Here is a 14,479-nt window from a genome sequence, read left to right on the forward strand (position 1 = left end):
GGAGAGCTGGGGCACAGAAAAAGCTGGATAGGGCAGAGACATTCAAGCCGAGGAGAGACGGTGCCTGCAGCTCAGCTTGAGATCCCTGATGCAGAGCTAGAGCCAGCAGCACACCCTGGCAGAGGTGGGCAAGCAGTTGCTTGCAGAGACTGATACCAGAGCAGCTTTGGGCTTTGTTTACTAGTGGTCTCCCAGTCTGCAATCACAGGCAGTGTGTAAGTGGTTCCACCTGGCACCTCGGGCGTGGGTGCCCATGTTCCCAGATGGAGAGGCTGGGCCAGAGACTGTCAGCAGTGGCCTTCTGCATGGACTGTAACCAGAGTTTCTGTGCAATCCCGGCTCCCCAACCAATAGTGCATGGGAGGTGCATGAGAGCTGGATTCCCTACACCTGGACCTGTGCAGGAGGGGCACCTCCGCCAGCCAACACTGGCTACAAAGCACATTCCAGCTGAAGAGAACTGCAAAATTGCTGGGAGGGCAGGGTGCACAGACAGCTTGCTGGAGCAGGCAGTCTCTGGAAAGCAGACTCGCAGAACACTGAGGCAAACTAGACATACCCCAGAAACCCTTAGAAAGAAGTCTAATCCACAGTCTGCTCACTGACTTGCTGGCTTATGCTGGCAACTCTGGCTGACAAAGCCTTCTTTCCCAGGGCTATGATTTAAGTGGAACCAGAGGAGGAACTTGATAGTTCTTAGGGCCTCTTGCTCTGCAGGCAGTGCCTGGGGCAACTTCCTGCCAGCCGATACAGGTTAAAAAGCGCATTCCCATGAAACAGACTTCAGAGAACACTGTGGAAGTTGGGCGGGCTGGGCTGTAGTCTTCCTCACAAGGGAGAACCCTGTGCAGACCAGACCCATGGAGTGCTGAGGCAAATTTAACAAGACATACCCAGGCAACCTTAGAAAGGAGCCTGACCAGAAATCAGCTCACTCCCCTGCTTGCTTAAGCTGGTGGCTCTGGTTGACAAAGCTTTTGTACCCAGAGCTGTGCTTTGAGCGGACCTGGAGGAGAATCTTGGCAGCTTTTAGGACCTCTTGCTCTTCAGGCAGTGACTGGGGTATCTTCCTGCCAGCTGATACAGGTCACAAAGTGCAAAAACCCTGAGGAAAGTAGACCGCAGAGTGCTGAGGCATACTAGACATGCCCAGAGGCCCATAGAAAGACACCTGAAAAGTAATCAGCTTCCAGCCCTGCCTGATTATGCTGGTGGCTCTGGCTGGCAAAGCCTTACCCAAAACCCTGCTTTGAGTGGGATAGAGGGGGGATTTGGCAGCTCTTGGTGTCTCTTGCTCTCCAGGCATTGGCTGGGGCAACTTCACAGCTGGGTTCCCAGGCTGCTGGTTCAGGAAGGAGAGACTTGGGGAGAGGCTCTGGGAAAATGGACTCTCCCAGTGTCAGAACCTGCAAATGCTAACAAGCCCCACCTACCAAAGGACTGAGGCCTAGTTTGTGTCATCGCCATAGCAAAACATCAACTGCAAATCTCTGCCTAAGAGTGTCACAAGGGCAGAACCTGGGGGACAGTGCCACCAGCCAAAGAGAGAAAAAAGAAAAAGAAAGAAGATAACCTCTCAAAAACAGGAAAAATCTACGGTCTTTATAACTTTATACATTTTTTTCCTGTATTTGTTCTTTTTTTCTTCCACCTTGGTCATTTTATCCTGTTTCCATTTTATTCTTTTCTTATCATTTTGAACTTCATTACCCATAGGAGTTACATTTACCATTCTTGATTTTTCTCTATGATGGTTAGATTCCAAAAACCTTAATTCTCTTTTTTTGTTTGTTGTTTTCTTCTTCTTTTTTCTCTCCTGCTTTTTGTTTCTTCTCTTCTCCTTCACTTTTCTGTCATTCGAACCTCATTCACAAACAAATTATTTTATTCTGGATTCAAATTTTTTCTTTGTGGCATTTTGTGTGCTTTTTACTTTGCTTTTTATCTCTTTAGCATTTTCCCCCAACTCCGGCTCTCCAGTCTATGTAGTTTTTGTTCCACTTAATATAATAGACTTTACATTTTTTATTGTATTTTTTCTTTTTTCTCTTATTTTTTCTTTTGTCTTTCACTATTTCTCTTGACTGTCATTTAAAAACAAATTATTTTATTCTTGATTCAAATTTTTTTCCTTGTGGCATTTTGTGGGTTCTTACCTCATTTTTTTTGTCTCTTTGTGACTTCCCCTCAACTCAGGCCCTCCATTCTATGTAGTTTTTATTCCACATAGCACAGTAGAATTTTCATTTTTTCAGTGTATTTTCTCAAAAAAAAATTTTGTTTTTATTTTTATTATTTATTTTTTATCAACTCTTATTAGTGTTATTAACAATACCACTCTAAAATGTAATTAAGGAAAAAAACAAATATCGTGGATACAAAAGACAGAGATGTAGCTGAGATAGATGAGGAAAAATCTATAAAAAATTTTTCAATATCTTGGAAACCTTGGAGTTAAACGGCAGAGAATTTAAAATTGAAGTTTTAAAAATACTCAGGAATATACAAGAAAGCACCAAAAGGCAATTTAGGGAGCTCAAAAAACAATTCAATGAAAAGAAAGAATACATCACCAAGAAAACTAAAACTATGAAAATGAATCAAACAGAGATGAAAAACTCAACTCATGAACTGAAAAATGAGGTAACAAGCTTAGCTAATAGAACAGGCCAGATAGAGGAGAGAATTAGTGACATAGAAGACAGGCAACTAGAAGCACTACAGAGAGAAGAGGAGAGAGACGACAGGAAAGAGAATGAGAAAGCCCTACAGGAATTGTCTGACTCCATTAGAAAGAGCAACATAAGACTAATGGTTATATCAGAAGGAGAAGAGAGAGAAAATGGAATGGAGAACATATTCAAACAAATAATAGATGAGGACTTCCCAAGCCTATGAAAAGAATTAGAGCATCGAATTCAAGAAGCAAACAGAACATCGAGTTATCTTAACCTAAACAAACCTGCTGCAAGGCACATCACAATGAAATTGGCACAAACCAATGACAAAGAAAAAATTCTCAAGGCAGCCAGGGAAAAGAAGAATACAGCATATAAAGAAAGGCTCATTAGATTATCATCAGATTTCTCAGCAGAAACTCTACAAGCTAGAAGAGAGTGAACCCCAATATTTAAAGTTCTGAAACAGGAATTTCCAGCCAAGAATACTATACCCATCAAAGCTATCCTTCAAATACAAGGAGAAATAAAAACATTCACAGATACAGAAAAGATGAGGAAATTTATCACCAGAAAACCCCCACTTCAGGAAATACTAAAGGGAGTTTTCCAACCAGATACAAAGAACAAAACAAAACAAAACGACAAGTAAAAAGTCCATCAAGATCACAATAAAAACAAGGTTAATATACATGTGACAACAAAAACAAAAAAGGGGAGAGGACAAAGATTAACAGTAGCAAAGGAGGATGGAGTGCAGAAGCACTCTTGAGATAATGTACTACAATGAACATGATATGTATGCTTTCCATTACTTAAGGTAACTATCCCTGAAAAAAATCACCACAGAAGCACATGGCTTGAAAAAAGAAGTAACAGAAGAAAGAAGTATGGATTACAACCAAAGAAAAACAAATGATAGCAAAACCAAGACAAGAATCAAACAAGATACAAAAATATCATAAAGCAATGTATAAAATGGCAATAGGACATCCTCAAGTGTCAATAATTACACTAAATGTAAAAGATTGAACTCACCAATAAAAAGACACAGAGTAGCAGAATGGATTTAAAAAGAAAATTCAACTGTATGCTGCCTACAAGAAACACATCTAAGCTACAAGGATAAAAACAAATTCAAAGTGAAAGGTTGGAAAACAATACTCCAAGCTAATAACATCCAAAAAAAAGCAGGTGTAGCAATACTCATATCTAATAATGCTGACTACAAGACAGCAAAGGTAATCAGAGACAAAAATGGTCTTTTCATAATGATAAAAGGGACATTGAATCAAGAAGACATAACACTTCTTAATATATATGCACCAAACCAAGGAGCACCAAAATATATAAGACAGCTACTGACTGACCTAAAAGCTAAAACCGACAAAAATACAATCATATTTGGAAACCTTAATACACCACTGATGGCTCTCGATCGTTCATCCAAACAGAAAATCAATAAAGAAATATTGGCCTTAAGTGAAACACTAGAACAATTGGATATGATAGACATCAACAGGACATTTCATCCCAAAGTGACAGAGTACACATTTTTCTCTAGTGTACATGAAACATTCTCAAGAATTGACCATATGTTGGGCCACAAAAATAACATGAACAAATTCAAAAAGATTAAAATTATACCAAGCATATTCTTTGATCATAAAGCCTTGAAACTAGAATTGAACTGCAAAACAGAGGTAAACAAACCCACAAATTTGTAGAAATTAAACAACATACTTTTACAAAATGAGTGGGCCAAAGAAGAAATAAAAGCAGAGATCAAAATATACATACAGACAAACGAAAATAATAATACGACATACCAGAATTTCTGGGATGCAGCAAAAGCAGTAATAAGAGGGAAGTTCAAATCACTACAGGCCTATATGAACAAACAAGAGAGAGCCCACGTAAACCACTTAACCTCACATCTTAAGAAACTAGAAAAAGAAGAACAAAGGCAACCCAGAACCAGCAGAAGAAAGGAAATAATAAAAAAAATCATAGCAGAAATAAACAAAATAGAGAACAGAAAAACTGTAGAAAAAATCAATAAAACAAGGAGCTGGTTCTTTGAAAATATCAACAAGATGGACAAAACTTTGGCAAGACTCACTAAGAGAAAAGAGAAAGGACTCATATGGACAAAATCCAAACTGAAAGGGAGAAATCATCACAGATATCATAGATATACAAAGAATTATTATAGAATGCTATGAGAAACTGTATGACACCACATGTAACAATCTAAAGAAATGGATAAATTCCTAGAATAATACAATCTCCTAGACTGAGTCATGAAGAAGCAGAAAGCCTAAACAGTGAGTCATGAAGAAGCAGAAAGCCTAAACAGACCAATAAGCAGAGAGGAAATATAAAAACTATCAAAAAACTCTCAAAAAATAAAAGTCCAGGGCCAGACAGCTATACTAATGAATTCTGTCAAACATTCAAAGAAGATTTGGTTCCTATTCTACTCAAAGTCTTCCAAAAAATTGAAGAAGAAGCAATACTTCCAAACACATTTTATGAGGCCAACATAACCCTCATACCAAAACCTGGCAAGGACGCAAAAAAAGAAAACTACAGACCAATATCTCTAATGAATACAGATGATAAAATACTAAACAAAATACTAGCAAATTGAATACAACAACACATTAAAAAAATAACTCATCATGATCAAGTGGGATTCATCACAGAATCACAAGGATGGGTCAACATACATAAAAATGGTTAACGTAATACACCATATCAACAAAACAAAGAACAAAAATCATATGATCCTATCAATAGATACAGAAAAGACATTGGATAAAATACAACACCATTTTATGTTTAAAACACTCAAGAAAATGGGTATAGAAGAAAAATATCTCAACATAATAAAGGCCATTTATGATAGTCCATCAGCTAACATCATATTAAATGGCATAAAACTGATGACCTTCCCTCTAAAATCAGGAACAAGACAAGGTTATCCACTGTCTCCACTCTTATTCAATGTAGTGCTGAAAGTTCTAGCCAGAGCAATCAGACAAGAGAAAGAAATAAAAGGCATTCATATTGGGAAAGAAGAACTAAAAGTTTCACTTTTTGCGGATGATATAATCTTATACATTGAAAACTCCAAAGATTCCACAAAAAGGTACTAGAAACAATAAACCAATACAGTAAGGTCGCAGGATACAAAATTAATATACAAAAGTCTATTGCCTTTCTATATGCCAACAATGAAACATCAGAAAACTAACTCAAAAAAATAATCCCCTTCATGGTTGCAACAAAAAAATTAAAATACTTAGGAATAAACATAACAAAAAATGAAAAGGACTTATATAATGAAAACTACAAAGCATTGTTAAGAGAAATCGGAAAAGATACAATGAAATGGAAAAATATTCCTTGTTCTTGGATAGGAAGAATGAATATAGTCAAAATGACTATATTACCCAAAGTGATATACAAATTTAATGCAATTTCCATCAAAATTCCAATGTCATTTTTTTAAAGAAATAAACAAAAAATCATCAGGTTTATATGGAACTATAAAAAACCCCAAATAGCCAAAGCAATCCTAAGGAAAAGAATGAAGCTGGGAGGATTACAATACCTGACTTTAAATTATATATATATATTATAGAGCCACTATAATCAAGACAGCATGGTATTGGCAGAAAAATAGACACTCAGACCAATGGAACAGAATAGAAGCCCAGAAATAAAACCACATATATATGGTCAAATAATTTTTGATAAAGGGGCCAACAACACACAATGGAGAAAAGAAAGCCTCTTCAACAAATGGTGCTGGGGAAACTGGAAAGCCATTTGCAAAAAAATGAAAGTCAACTACAGTTTGTCCCCTTGTACTAAAATTAATTCAAAATGGATCAAAGACCTAAATATAAGACTTGAAACAAAAGAGTACATAGAGAAAACATAGGTACTAAACTCATGGACCTTGGTTATAAAGAGCACTTTATGAATTTGACTCCAAAGGCAGGGGAAGTGAAGGCAAAGATAAATAAATGGGACATCAGACTAAGAAGTTTTTGCACAGCAAGAGAAACTGACAACAAAACAAACGGCCAACTAAATGAGAGATAATATTTTCAAACAACAGCTCAGATAAGGGTCTAATATCCAAAATATACAAAGAACTCATAAAACTCAACAACAAACAATGCAATAAAAAAAAATGGGAAGAGGACATGAACAGACACTTCTCCCAGGAAGAAATACAAATGGCCAACAGATATATGAAAAGATGCTCATCTTCATTAGCTATTAGAGAAATGCAAATCAAAACTACAATGAGATACCACCTCATGCCTGTTAGATTAGCTATTATCAACAATACAGGTAATAACAAGTGTTGGAGAGGTTGTAGAGAAAAAGAAACCCTCATCCACTGTTGGTGGGAATGTAAAGTAGTACCACCATTATGGAAGAAAGTATGGTCATTCCTCAAAAAACTAAAAATAGAACTACCATATGACCCAGCAATCCCTCTACTGGGTATATACCCCCAAAACTCAAAAACATTGGTACGTAAAGACACATGCAGCCCCATGTTCATTTTCATTGCAGCATTGTTCACAGTGGCAAGACATGGAAACAACCAAAAAGCCCTTCAATAGATGATTGGATAAAGAAGAGGTGGTACATATATACTATGGAATACTACTCAGCCATAAGAAATGATGACATCGGATCATTTACAACAACGATGGACCTTGATAACATTATCCTGAGTGAAATAAGTAAATCAGAAAAAGCTAAGAACTATATGATTCCATATATAGGTGGGACATAAAAATGAGACTCAGGGACATGGACAAGAGTGTGGTGGTTATGGCGGGGGGGTGGGGCAGTGGGGAGGGAAGGGCCACAAGGAAAACCAGATAGAACGTGATGGAAGACAATTGGACTTTGGGTGAGGGGTATGCAACATAATCAAATGTCAAAGTAACATAATCAAATGTCAAAGTAACATGGAGATGTTTTCTCTGAATCTATGTACCCTAATTAATCAATGTTTCCCTATTAAAATTAATAATAAAAGGGAAAAAAAAGAAAACCTGAACAAAAACAATAAGTACATTATTTATGTATAAACACACCAATTTACTGCACAAATTCAGGGCAGTATCAATGTCATTTCACACCTATCTTTTGAGAATATTGGGAAAATTAAGAACACTGTTCTAAAGTGAAGAACTAAACATAATGTCAATAAATGACCTGTGGATGTTTCTTGACACACAGAACCTCCGCTGGATGGCTCCTGAGGTGTTCACGCAGTGCACACGCTACACCATCAAAGCTGATGTCTTTAGCTACGCTCTGTGTCTGTGGGAACTTTTCACTGGGGAAATTCCATTTGCTCATCTCAAGCCAGGTAAGTTATAACACAATTAAAATTTCTCTCCTTTTCTAAGTTCCATGTACTTTTACAACTTCAAGAAACTCCTTTTCTCCTCCAAAAGGATGACTCTTGGTGGGTTAGCAAGATGAGAAGTAGGTAAAGAATATCAAAATGTTTTAAAATGTGTGCCAAATCTCAAAAATTTAATGACCTAATTCTGTGATTTTAGATATAGGCACACAAAAATGTAGGTATATTTTATTAATGGTTAGGGTTTTGATTTATTTGTTGTCAATAAAACAAACAAATGACTGTGGTCATGTGACATGTAGGTATGAATAATGTGGACAGTGCAATACTTATCTTCTGATATTAAATTTAAAATATGCCTATTTAGTGTGTATAGAGAGGTGAGATGAAAATAGTAACATAAAAAAAAAAACCTGTCAAGCCTGACCAGGTGGTGGTGCAGTGGATAGAGCATCAGACTGGGATGCAGAGGACCTTGGTTTGAGACCCCGATGTCACCAGCTTGAGCACGGGCTCATCTGGCTTGAGCAAAAATCTCACCAGCTTGGACCCAAGGTCGCTGGCTCAAGAAAGGGGTTACTCAGTCTGCTGAAGGTCCACGGTCAAGGCACATATGAGGAAGCAATCAATGAACAACTAAGGTGTCACGACGAAAAACTGAGGATTGATGCTTCTCATCTCTCTCCGTTTCTGTCTGTCTATCCCTCTCTCTGACTCTCTCTCTGTCCCTGTAAAAAAAATAAAATAAATTTAAAAATAATAAAATATTTTTTAAAAAACCTGTCAAGACTACTTTCTGCTTGTTTAACATTATACAAAAGATAATTACTTTTCCTAATACTTTTTTGTTATATATATGGATACATTCTTAATGCTGTTGATTATATACACTATAATCTATGTATGTGTAAATGGTGGAGATAGGGAATTTAATCACAGGATTTGAGGCATAAATTTCACTTACATTTGTTTCTTCCTTTTTTTTTTTTTTTTTTTTTTAGAGAGAGAGAGAGAGAGGAAGGTAGAGAGAGGGAAAGAAGATAAAAAGAAGCATGAACTGGTAGTTGCAGCACTTTACTGTTAGTTGATTGCTTCTCATATGTGCCTTGACCAGGGGCTCAAGCTGAGCTAGTGACCCCCTTGCTCAGGCCAATGACCCTGGGATCAAGTTGATGATCTCACGCTCAAGCTGCCAAGCCTGCACTGAAGCCAGATCAGCTAGCACTAATGCTGGGGACATTGTGTTTCAAACCTGGGACTTCAGTGTCCCATGTTGATGCTGTATCCATTGCGCCACCTCCTGGTCAGGTTGTCTCTTCATTTTATTTGGGTTTCTTTCATGTCTTGGCACACTGTTTACTTATTTGTGTCCAGCATCAGGTTGAAAAATCCTTAAGTACTTTGCATTCCCTAAAACCAAGCATGCATGGAAAGTTGTTTTCAAATTAAATCATAAATAAGTTTTAAATAAATTATACTGTGAGCTCCTAGCAGTCACCTTATTTTGATATACCAGAAGAATAAAGTCAAAAGATTTGAAATACAAATCTTGCAAACATGTATATGATCACAATAATGATTAGTATTCATGTACAGAGCAAAAGCCACATGTCATATTCTCTTTTCAAGGTATCTTTTCCCCTAACGTCTTATGCTCTTGAATTAGTATCCACATGGTGTCTAACTGAAAGCAATTTCACAAATTATATTGTCTGTACATAGTATTGAGCAAGTGTTTATTTAACTGTCTTAATCTTTTTATATATACTTTTCATAGTTTCAAATGATGAGATTTAGCCATTATTATAGTATGGATATGAGAACTCTAATTCGATCTGCATCAACATTTTCATTTGTCATCTGAAGTGTTGTTATTTCTTTGACCCTTAGAATTTTTATTTTAATTAAGACCAATGACTATATTTTTTTTTTAAAAATCCAGTAATTCTAGACATATTGTAGTATTTTTTTTTATTTCATTTAGAAAATTAAATTTGACTGAGTGACATTGACCCATAAGAATACATAAGTTTCAGGTGAATGTTTCTATAGCATTTGAACTGTTGATTATGTTGTGAACCCATCAACTCAAAGTCAAATCATTTTCCTTCACTGTACATTTAACCCTCTTTATTCCTGTCCACCCTCCCCCTCTTTCATCCCCCTCCCCCACATTCCTTTTTCCCTGGCAACCATTTCACTTTTATCTATGTCCATGAGTCTCAGTTTTATATCCCACCTGTGTGTGAAATCATACAGTTCTTAGTGTTTTCTGATTTACTTATTTCATTCAGTGTAATGTTCTTATGTATCTTTCATAAGTGAAAGATAAATCTTCTTTGTCAATCTATTTATCTATTTCTCTTGATTTTATGTCTTAAACACATCTTGGATTTATTCACTACTTACCCCTATCCACCACCATCTTAGCTCAAGCCACCATATTTTTCATTTAAACTGCAATTTTTTATATATAAAGTTTATTAAAATATAAAATATACAGTAAAATTTATTATTTTAGGTTAACAGTTCAATAAGTTTTAATAACTATTATACATACAATTATATATCCAGAAATACAATCACAATACAATGCATTTCTGTCACTCCAGAAAATTTTCTTGAGCCCCTTTGGGGTTAATCCCCTTTTTCCCACCTCTAGCCCCTGGCAACACCTAAACTCATTTCTGTGCCTATAGATTTGCATTTTCCAGAATTTCATATAAATGGAATTATGTTGTTGCATTCATCAGTAATTAATTTGTTTTCATTCCTGTGTGGTATTCCATTGTATTTAGGTACCTCAATTTATTTATGTATTGACAAGTTGATGATTGAGTTATTCTCAGTTTGGGGCTATTAGGAATAAAATGGCCAAAAAAACTCATGTATTTGTATAGATGTTTTCATTACTCTTAAATATATAAGAGATAGATCATAAAATCTTATGATAAGAGTTTTTTCAAGGAGTTTGTACCATTATGAATTCCTACTAGCAATGTATGAGAATTTCAGCTGCCCCACATTTTTGTAAGCACTTTTTAGTTATCTATTTAAAATAAAATATTAGTCACTATAAATGTATTATGTTATATCATTGTGGTATTATTTTATATTTCTCTAATAACACATGATATTCCTAATCTTTTCATGTGTTTATTTGCTGTTCACATCTCTTTCTTCATTAAAGAACTTGATCAAATTACCTTCTTATTTAGTTTTTAAGGGTTTTTAGATTCTAAGTAGAAGTCTTTCATCTGCTATGTGTTTTGCAGGTATTTTCCTCTAGTCTGTGGCTTGCCTTTCCATTTTCTCAGCAATATCTTTTTCAAGCAAAAGTTTTTAATCTTAATAAAGTTTACCTAATCAAACTTTTAAATTATTTTTTCCATGTATCCCAAATAAAATATCCTTGCCTCACTGAAAGCTACAGAGATTTATTCCTTCTTATTGAAGAATTATATGTTTAAATTTTATATTTGTAAGATTGACTTGAGTTTTTTAAATTACACAGGTGTGGGTTTAGTTTGTTATGTTTTTGTTATTTTATTGGTTTGTTTTCTTATATAGATTTCCAATATTTTACCATGATTAGTTGAAAAACTCCATTAAAATATTTTGATACCTTTGTTAAAAATCAATTGACTGGATCTATTTCTAGACCCCATTTTGTTCCATTGTTATGTCTACCTTTATATCACCACCAGACTATTGATAGATTATAGTAAATCTTGAAATGCAATATAAATCCTACAGTATTGCTCTTCTTTGTTAAAATTAGTTTGGCAAAGTCTAGAGCTTTTGTTTATTTGTATAAAATTTACAATCAACTTTCTATTTCTACAAAAAATGACATATTATACTTTTAATTGGATCACAGTAAATCTGTGTATAAATTTGGGAAAATTTGACAACTTAAACATATTGAATCTTTCAATTGACAAATATGGTGTATCTCTCTGCTCATTTAAGTCTTCTTTTAATTTCTGTCATCAAGTATTTTAGTTTTCGTCATACAAAGTTTGCACATATTTTTAGACTTATTTGTATGTATTTTGTGTTTCTTGATGCTATTATGTTATTTTTTTTTATTTTAATGTCTAATGATTCTTTCCTAGTATAGAGATATAATTAATTTTTAAATGAGAATCTAGTACCTTACAAATTTGCTTAATTAACTTATTAATTCAAGTAGCTTTTTTGTACATTCTTTAGGTTTTTCCACATAGATGATTAGGTCATCTGTGACTAAAGAAAAATTTATTTATTTATTTCCAATTCATATGTCTTTTATATGCATCTCACACAGGACCTCCAGCAGAACATTGATTAGAGGGGTGAGATATATAACTCAGATCTATCTACTTCTTGAAGTTTTATCGACCACCTCCCTTGTTTAAACTGCCATCTTTATCACTTAAATTACTGTTATAGCCATTTTACTGTTCTCCTTTTATTCTTGTTCCCCCTTCCACTTCAGTTCCTGTATATCCACTAGGATGATATACTAAAAACAGACTTGATTATGTCACCATTTTTAAAAATTATCCTATGACTTCCCATGTTTTTATAATTAAATCTCAAAATTCTAATACACCCTACATGATTCGATATCTCTGACCTTGCTAATATCATTTAACTTCCCATGCTCCAAGCACTCTAGCCTTCTTTCTGTTTCCTTCCCTGTGTTGCCCTTTTGCAAGCTGTTTCCTTAGTAAATGCGGTTAATGTTGATTCCACAAAGATTGCAGTGGGAATTAAATGAGATGATGTTTGAGACTTAACTTTGTAAATTGAAACTCTGCAACTATAAGGTGGAAAATAAAGGCAAAATCCAGTACAGGGTCAGGGCTTCCTCTGGTTCTATTGATTTTAAGTGAAAATCATTCTGCAGGAAGCCCATATAAACTCTTCAAGTCATCTTAATTCTTCTCTTTCCTTTTCTTTCATCTCTCCTTTCTGCCTTTCCTCTTTCATTTCTTTTTGTTTGTTTGTTTGTTTTACTTTTAGTCTCACTTTGTAGATACCTCAAATCTATACGCTTATCACCCTCTTCACTGTTTTTCCTTATTTCACATGCAGTGCAGAAGACTATACAGTATCACAATTGGTATTCTGGTCTTCAGTTTTGTTCAGCGCCTTTTTTTTTTTTTTTTTGCTTTTTTACCAATTGCTGTTCTACAACTAGATTTAGCTTTCTAATAACTCAAACTTAAACTCTCTAATGTTTTTTTCTATGTTCTTAAGATAAAACCAAAACTTCTCAAAACAATTTATAGAGCCCCTCCTCCCATAATTGTGCTCCTGCTTTCCTCCCCAGGTCTACATTTTGCCACCTGCAGCCTCTCATTTTATGGTCCAGCCACAGGGAACCATTTCATTTCTCCAAATGCCACATTTCCGCTTACTTCTGTGTCTTTGCAAATGCTAGTCATCTGTCAGAGACACTCTTCCCCACTTTTCATCATACCAACTCCAATCCACTTTTAGGTCTTCACTATTACTTCCTCCAAATTCTCCAATACTGAGTTAAGTTCAGATTCCTCCACACTCTCAGTCATTATTTATCATAATATTTATATTTCACTCATACAGTTCTGCGGTTATACTTTACAAATTATAAAATAAATATTTAGAAGAGATGAAGATCCCCTCTCTCATGTATCCACAGAAATAGTTACTGTTTTTGGAGGGAGAATATTACATAGTAGAACAGTTAAAAATCTTGCCTAAGAGTAACTTGAATCTAATATCCCAGATATTAGATTTTATAATAATTATTGGAGAAAAACTTTGTTTATGATAGATGCTGAATTTTTTAAAGTTGGACAGTGACCATGCATCAAGAAATGAGACTGTTAATATCATTGCAGTGGTTAGGCAATCTAGCATATGTTTAGCAATAAATCATGTGAAGCATCAGATTCAGTATAAGCTATATATTAGCCATTTGCAATGAGGAACAAATCCATGACTACAATGTGGGACAGCATTATCAATTACAGTAATAGCAATATTACACATGGCTCATCCTTTTGGATTTAGCAGAATCTTATCTCCTGGGAGAAAAATAAAAGTAAAACACAAATATTAGCATTGACTCTTATGCAAGTAGTGGGTATGCATTCAGTAAAACATGAGGTCAGAGTCTCTTTTATATAGTATATCTTCAAATAAACCTTATAATTTCAGGCTTAGAAAAAACTATGCCCTCAGGGCCAGCAGAAGCAGGCAAATGTATACAGTTTAATATGATGAGCAGGAAATTACATGAGACAGGTGCTGCACAGCTCCAGCCAAACAGTGCCATAAAAGATCATAGGGATGCCTGCTCACAGTTATCGTATCAACTGATTTCTGTGTCTTTGTTTTAAAATTTAAAGATTTTAAAATA

At 35.1% G+C, this 14,479-nt stretch overlaps 1 protein-coding gene across 2 annotated transcripts in view; it reads left to right on the plus strand.

Annotated features, from left to right (window-relative positions):
• The window catches only part of TNNI3K (TNNI3 interacting kinase), a 286,731-nt gene that overhangs the window by 183,128 nt on the left and 89,124 nt on the right, over positions 1 to 14,479 (plus strand). For both annotated transcript variants that reach the window (XM_066376575.1, XM_066376576.1), the window contains exon 20: positions 7,956 to 8,088. In XM_066376575.1, the coding sequence (XP_066232672.1) occupies positions 7,956 to 8,088 (133 nt within the window). The remainder of the gene's footprint in view (positions 1 to 7,955; positions 8,089 to 14,479) is intronic.

This window comes from Saccopteryx leptura, chromosome 3 (genome assembly GCF_036850995.1).
Source record: "Saccopteryx leptura isolate mSacLep1 chromosome 3, mSacLep1_pri_phased_curated, whole genome shotgun sequence".
Taxonomy (NCBI): domain Eukaryota; kingdom Metazoa; phylum Chordata; class Mammalia; order Chiroptera; family Emballonuridae; genus Saccopteryx; species Saccopteryx leptura.